Raw genomic sequence first — 8,177 nt, forward strand, 5'->3', positions numbered from 1 at the left:
TGCCACTTATGTGCTCACAACATGATAGGAGACAGAAGTAAAAGAGCAGCAACATAGATAGCAAAAGAGAAATTACTTGCATTAACCAGAATTGGACTATTACAGGCAAGAGCAGAGACATTGTTTTACATCTACAGTCTAAAACAAACAAAAACAAAAACTAGGAATAACAAAACATCACCAACAACAACTGAAAAACATAGACACTGGAAACTGACACTAAGGGCATATTCTTTAAGGGACACTAGAGGAAGGGGGCTTGGAAGAGGAAGCAAGAGTTTGGAGGACAAGATCCATGCGAGCGTTCGCGGATAGTTGCTCATTGAGTAGTCTTTCTTTCAGGTCCTCCACCTGTTTCCTTAGTTCGGCATTCTCCTTTGTTAGACGTGCGACCTCTGCGCTGTGAGAACCACTGGAACCAGGTACCTCTTGCAACTGACTGAGCTGATTCTCAAGAATCGTATTCCTAGCCTTTAACTTTCGGATCTCCTCTGTGGCACTATTCTGAGCATTTATCAGTTGAGAGATTGTGGAAGTGCTTCCAATTCCTCCGACTTTGTCAACACATTCACACTCCTCCAGAGTAGTTTTTGAAAAAGATTGCTTTTATGCCCACTTTGGCCTGACCAGAGGTACTTTGAAAAACTCAAAGACCTTTGTGAGAAGGAACCTATAGGGCATACCAGGATTCCTGTTTTTGAGGTTCTCTACCTTCTGCAAATGCTCAATCATTACGGCAGGCAAATTGATGGAGGAGAAATTGTCCAAAGTTTCCATAAGGAATAGGTCAGCTTTGGATGCAACGAACCTTCTTTCAGCGCAGGGAAGCAATACTTTGTTGACCATCTCAAAGAGCAGCTGATAAACTGGAAGGAGTGTCTTCTTATGCACCTGTTCCCCATGCTGTGCTGCCTTGTCCTTGACAATGGCATTTCTGAAGTTTGGTGTACAAGAACCCGAGCAGATGACACTCCTTCGGTAGGAACACCTAGAATTGACCCCAATAAAGTAGAGTCCAACACTATGTCCACCCCATTTACTAACACACAGATTTGATCACCATCGACTGTGAAGAGGCTGGTGTAAAAACTCCGCACCTCGTCCTCATACACTATAGGAGCCTCACTTGTAAACAAATTGGTCCATTGTTGAGCATCACACATAGCCACTAATTGTCTCATCCCAGCACTCTCTAGAATGTCAGAGGCAAATGTGCGGCCCCACAGCACTTTCTGATTCCCCAGCTTCCTTTTCTCAGACCTTAGAGTTTCACTCACTTTTCCTTTCTTTATGGAACTAGGTTTTGTATCATCATCATCATCATCATCCCTTTTTCTTTTCACTAACTCCCAACAGACTTGTGCTTTTCCACTGACTTGTTCTGTCTATGTTCACTAGATTTCTCCACTTCTTCCTCATCAGACTTGTCACCAGACTCCCTCACTGTCTTGTGACCTAAACTTTTGCCAACGTTTTAATTGAACCAGAAACATCACTCTTGGAAGAACTCTCAGCACCCTTAGAGGTGTGCTTTTCGGAAAGAGAGTGCTTCTTCCTTGAAGACTTTCGCGATAGGGAACTAGGTTCCTCTTTGGTTTCCTCATCCACATTCACTACAGGAACCTCCTCTGCTTGTACCACTTTTCCATCTTTGACCAACCTTCTCCTTCTTTTATTCTTCTTGAGGGCAAACTCTAGAGCCTCTTTTTGCTGTAACCTAGTAGTGGGTGACTTATGAGGTGGCTCTGAAGTTACCACTGGCTTAGTCCTAGCCTTGATGAAACTAGAATAAACCAATCATTTGCGTCTTCTTCACTATCAGGATTTGTCTCAGGCACCACCATATTCAAGGGCTCAGCAACAAAGTGGGGAGAGGGAGCAGGATCAACATTAACCTGGTCAGATGACTCCTGACCTGGATTCTCCATGTAGGGATCAGGTTCATTATTTGGAGCCCTAGTAGTATCATCTTGTGCCGGTTGTTAAAAAGGCACAATTGCTCCCTCTTCTTCTGTTCCTTCCCCTGTGGCTCAGACCCTCTTGCACACTTTTGTATAATGACCCATTCTGATGCAATGGACAAATTATTCTCTATTTCTTCCTTTTCTTGTGGTTCCATGGTGAGTGATGCCTCCAGACTCATCACTTGTCCAGGAGATCTCAGACTCTTAATTATTAGTCATCGGTTCTTCACTCAAGTGATCAGCCATGGATAGAGTGGACGCTTCCTGAACGAGGTTCCCTTGTTCACCCTGATGACCTTATTTGTCTAGTGAGACTGGAGGAGGACAGACATCTTCAGACTTTCTTGGAGGAGGAGTGGACTCGGAGAGGGTAGGAATGGGAGTAGAGTGTGGAGGAGAATCTTTTTTAGGGTTTGGAGAGAGGTTTACCTCTGAATTTCTCACCGGTGAGGACTCAATTAGAGTGTTATCAGGCATACTAATGGTTGCTTGATTTTCAGACATGATGATATTATTCTCGAGGGACTGTGGATGTGAGAAGAGAGAAGACAAACATGGATTTTTGTGTTTGGAAGAGAAAGGGCTGTGATGTTAGTTTAATTATGATGAGGGACCCGTTCTGAAACGGTGGCACCCTTTTTGCTTTGGAGATGTATCGATTAGAGAAAGGAGTGACGTTTGAGCTATGACGTATTGGATGAAAAGACACGACTTTAAAGAGACTGTCACGTTGATGATTATGATGTGGCATTGTTTTTTGTTCATTTTAAATTGTGTATGAAAGAACAAAGAAACCACTAACCTGTGTTAGAGAACTAGGTTCCCTGATAGGTCTGGTAAGTGAGTTTTATCCCCTTATTCATCATGAACTGCAACATCTGCTTCTGTAGTCATCATGCGTGTCTACCTGTAACGGTATAGAGGTAAGTTAGACTTAGCCAGAAAACACTTTAGCTAGCTTTTACCTGACTATGACTTTCATAACCAATAATGAGGAACCAGGTTCTCAGTTGTGTTTCATCATCCCCCAGTGCAAGGCGATCTTTCTCAGAATGCTTTCTTCCCAGGGCTTTTGATGAAGATGTCTGCAACATGTTCTTCAGCAATCACTGTATTTTGGCCCTCTTGAGTTGGACTCAAGTTCTTCCAATTTTTTGCTTGGTCCATAGAACTTTGTTGCTTAGTCCATAGTACTTGACCACAACAGGATGATGACTATACATATTTTTCTTCAGCTATCGAGAGTGCCCTTGAATTTTGCTTCCTTGAGCCTTATGAGACAAGATAGGAACTCAGAGACTTTCTCTCCCTGTCCCAATTCAGGAGAGCTTTTCCTATCTATTTACTTGGAGGACAGTAGAGAACTAGGTTCTGTGTTCTACTAGGATACCTCAACATACTTACACCATCCTTCAGATGAGAATACCTTGGATTTGACAGAGACCCTACACAGAACTCAACTCTAACCCTGATGTCCAGTCTACTTGCAGTGAGATACAGGAGTTATTCAGTGATGTCTCTATGAAAAAGCCTTCTTTCCAACAGCTTGTTTTTCAGCTTCTGTTGTTGTAGATGAGGGACCTGGTTCCTAGCTAGAATTAATGGGTGTTCTCTACCTTGATCAATATTTCTGTTCTCTTTTGAGATGAGTATGTCAGAAGGATTCCTCCATCTTTTCTACCATCATATTTTCAAGGCTGACCCTTCCCATTGTTGAGAACATGACAGTTATACCCAGATATCCTCACTTGAGTCAGCAGCTTTGGTCAAGATGTTTGCTAACCCTTCATCAATTAATATTGACCATGCCCAAATTTTCAAGAGTCCTTCTTCTCTTCAACAACTCTATCTGAGGTGGTGTTCTTTGAGCTAAGTGGTTGAGTAGTTCTTCTTTTAACATAGCATTCATCCACTTATGGCGTTGTCCAAACTTGTTCCATGATTTAGTATGATGCAAGACACGTTTATTTCTATTGGTACCTGGATCTTTCTTGACAAAAATCGTAGTTTCTTAAAAGATCTCATCCTTAGTTCTAAAGTGCTGTCTACCCATTTTTTGGCTTGAATGAAGATCTGACATGTTTTTCTTTTGCACAGACAGAGCACACTTCATGATACTTGTTCCTTAACTTGATCAGACCATGAACTAGATTCTTCATATCCAGTTTGTTTAGAGATAGACAACGTGCATGCTCCAGACTTTTATCCCATGATTCAGTATTGTTTTCAACAGATTCCAACCAACTTATGTCTCCACTCTGCAGAGGCTTAATCACAGCAACAATGTACACTTGTGTCTTTTGGCTACAACAACACCTCACCAGTCCCAGGCTTTGAGATTATGAATATCCTGGAGCATTCCACCTTATTTCCTTTGGCACAAATTTTCCAACTCCTAGAGCGTACCCCTTTTTAACAATTTTTAAAAAGAGTACACTCTCTCCTTGCAGGGCTTTTTAGTGAAGGAAGATTAATTGAATTTCCAGTCCTGTCCTTTGAGCAGCTACTGTTCATGTGTCATTATTGGATGCTTTCCTTTATTGCTCCCAACACAAGGAAATCATGGGTTAGATTTAGGAACCCAAACAAGTTTGGGTCCCTTGTTAAGAGAAAAAGGATGAATGAGTGCTCTCTTAGTCCAAGCAGGCAAAATGCGTTTCCTATTCGATGGTTTTCTATTTGACGGCCCAGGTCCTCTTGCAGTAGTTGCTCTCTCAACAAAGACTTTATTTCTCTAATGAGACTGAACCCTGGTCATGCAATTTTCCTTAAGGTTCCCATTGTTGCCACAGTGGGTACATTGCGATTTGTCGGGTACAGTAACATACTTGCTATGAGGGTTGTAGGGAATCTTTTCCCTTTGAAACCCAATCCCCTACCTGTTTCCCCCAGAGCTGGTGTACATGGTAGTGATAGCATCTGAGGACCAGGTCCACTTAAGAGATTTCTTAAGATCACTCTTTACTTTCCCTAGCTCTTCCTGAAGCAGTTTGTTTTTCTCAAGTTCAGCACACAGACTAGTTTTTACCAAGTTTAACTCATTTTTAAGCTTAATGTGTGCTTCACTTTCAACTTCCTTTCCCTTTTCAGAGTTTCCAGGCCTATTTGCAGTTTTAACATCCTCAATTTTTTATTTAAAATCTACTACCACCACTACTAGGTCATCTCTTTCTTGCTCAATGATAGTAACTCTCTCAGTCAAGGTTTCCTTTTCTTTACTTGCACACTCAATGGTTTCTTTTAAGTATACCACAACCACCATTAAATAATCTCATTCATCTTCTATATTAGCAATTTTCTCTTCTAAGGCAATCTTTTCTCTTTTCATGTTCTCTATTGTTTCTGTCAAATCAACTACAACGACTAATAAGTCATCTCTGGTTTGTTTAGCTTCCCCTAGTTCATAGTTAAAGCATCTTTATCATTGATAAGAATATGGTAAGCATCAATTAGAAAATTTTATAATGACATAAGCTTTTTAGGAGAGTAAGATTTCAGATTTCTCTGAACATCCAGAAAGTTTACCTCATCGTCATCGTCATCTTTATCGTCATCAGATTGAGCCATTAGAGCAAAGATTGAATCACACTCAGTTGTTTCATTTTCTACAGCCATCATTGAACTGCCACCATGGTCGTCTTTTTCTTCAGATTCGCTGGAGGAGTCTCCTCATGCAGCAAGAGCTTGCTTTACAACGTTGTCAGCATCATTCTTTCGCTTGAAACATTTGTCAGAACCTGGTTCCTCTTTGCTGCTTTGTCAAAGTTGTTATTATACTGATCTTGCTTTAGGAGGGGGTCAATCCTTGATCAAGTGTCTTGGCTTGCCACATTTATGACATAGGTCATAATTTATGGGCTTGCTAGAGCTACCTCTTTTTGGAATGCCTCAATTCCTGTGAACCATCTTCTGGAACCTTTTTGTCAAGTAAGCCATGTCCCCGTCTTCGCCACTTGAGTCATTGTTGTCCATCTTGAGGACTAGGTTCTTCTCTTTCTTGGGCTCTCTTCTTTCATTGTCCTTCTTCTTCATTTCATAGGTTTCAAGTTTCCAACAAGTTCATCCATGGTCAGTGTCTGAATGTCCTTAGACTCTGTAATGGCGTTAACTTTGCTTTCCCAAGAACTGGGCAGTACACTAAGGATTTTTCTGGAAAGCTTGTTTCTTGGAATACTTTCACCAAGAGAGTGAAGCTCATTGATGATGGAGGTGAATCGAGTATGCATATCTTGGATGGATTCATCATCCTTCATTTTGAAGAGCTCATATTCTGTTGTGAGCATATCAATCTTGGATTTCTTCACCTGAGTTGTTCCCTCATGAGCTATCTGAAGAGCCTCCCAGATCTCTTTTGCTGACTGACAAGCTGATACATGTTATATTCATCAGGACCAATACCACACACAAGAATTTTCTTTGCTCAAAAATTCTTTTCAATGGCCTTTCTATTAGCGTCATTGAATTCTTTCCTTGTCTTGGGAATGGCTACAGGTGGATCACCAAGGTTCTTTGTAGGGACAAAAGGTCCATCACATCTTACATCCTATAACTCAGAGTCTTCAGCCATGATTAAGTCATGCATCCTAGTTTCCACCACCCATTGTATTGACCATTGAACCTAGGAGTTCTGTACGTGGACTGGCCTTCTTCGAAGTTTGGAGGAGCAGCCATGAGGATCCTTTCTAGGTGTTAACCTGATAGAAAGAACCTGCTCTGATACCAATTAATAGAATATATGGGTCCACCAACTTCTATAGAGAATCAGGATCTCTATCAGGTCCGACAATTACACACACACACAGAGAACAGAAGTTAAATGACTGGGGGAATTTTACATGGAAAATTCCTAGCACAACGGGATTAAATACCACGACCTACCCTTGTATGTTTTCAACTTCACTACTGAGCAACTTTCAGATTACAACCTATGCAACTTAGGAATTAAATTCTTAATCCCTCACTAACTTGTAATACACCTATTACAAGCCACTTTGCAATAACTCTATTACAAAGACTTTGAAACTTGACTAACTCTAGCCAAGACTTAAACACGCAGGTTTAAGGTTTACAAAGATGTTCCTATAAAGTGCTTCTAAATTAGTTGGATAGGAATTACAATTTGAAGAGCTATTACAAAGTTACAACTCAACTAAGGACACACAATAACTCGATGTGGGAACTGGTCCGTAGTTTCTTTGTTCTTTGTTCTTGAGGCACTTGAAACTTGCTCGCAAAATGGTCACGTGTGTGAGCTTGTGTAAGATTTCTAAGAGTTCAAATGATTATGTTTTACCTCCTTTGAATGCATATATACATGTGTGACCTCACTAGGAATGATGCAATCAAGGTAGGTAAGAAGTCTTCTCTGGAAAGTTGACTGCAGCACTGTTCGGCACAGTTGCGTGTGCAGACAACAACTTTCCAGCTGCAAAGTTGACATCATACAGTCTCCTCGGGAACTGATAGGGACCTGATCCCTCAGCTGTTCCTTCCACTCTGAGGAGTTGAATCATATTCCACGCTGAGTCACAACCTGGAGTCTTGTGAACTTGAGGTCTTGTGGATGTGTAACAGGTTCCTTATCTGGTTCTGGATAGTAAGTTTGTTAGATCATCAAAACATTAAGTAAAGTACTTATAGTGGAAGTACATGTAACCTATCACTGTGCATTCGAACCCGACCTGTGTTGGGATTTATTATTGCTTCGACCGCCTCACTACCTATAATCTTGGTGTGAGTTTGGGCTAGATCAAACCTCATCCATGGCAGCATTGTCCACTTCCTCCCCCAATGGCACATGTTGGCCCAAGTAAAGGTTAGTTTTGAAGACTGACAAAGGAACTCAGACATGAACCAGGTCCATCCAGTGGTCCGTCCCTCAGGTTCACAAAAACGGGCAGATTCAAGCAGGTGGGATGCACGTGAAGGAGATAAGCTTAACTTAGTGTATTTAATATCTCCTGATCAAAAAGGTTGCATAATTGATAAGGAGAAGGACTCCTTAATCAAAGAGAACACTATCCAAGATAGGGAAGGAGTTAGAAGTTGAAATCAACTACAACACTTCCACCAAGGAAGAGTTGCATCAGAACTCTAGTTATTTCTTCATCTACTAACTCTATAAATTGCAGGATGTTCTCATATTAAATTGGTTGCACAAAAACGCAGAAGTTAAACGTGAATTGGGAGCAAATAGCAAGGCTTTTTAGCAAG

At 41.1% G+C, this 8,177-nt stretch overlaps 1 protein-coding gene across 1 annotated transcript; it reads right to left on the reverse strand.

Moving 5' to 3' along the window:
• Positions 1-234: 234 nt before the first annotated feature.
• Positions 235-1,928, reverse strand: LOC109205665 (A-kinase anchor protein 9-like). Its single transcript, XM_019368401.1, has 5 exons — positions 1,795-1,928; positions 1,497-1,717; positions 1,359-1,455; positions 655-988; positions 235-573 (listed from the first exon to the last, which is right to left on the reverse strand). The coding sequence occupies exons 1-5, from the start codon at positions 1,926-1,928 to the stop codon at positions 235-237; spliced, it is 1,125 nt and encodes a 374-aa protein (XP_019223946.1).
• Positions 1,929-8,177: the final 6,249 nt, after the last annotated feature.

This window comes from Nicotiana attenuata, unplaced genomic scaffold (genome assembly GCF_001879085.1).
Source record: "Nicotiana attenuata strain UT unplaced genomic scaffold, NIATTr2, whole genome shotgun sequence".
NCBI classification, from domain to species: Eukaryota; Viridiplantae; Streptophyta; class Magnoliopsida; order Solanales; family Solanaceae; genus Nicotiana; species Nicotiana attenuata.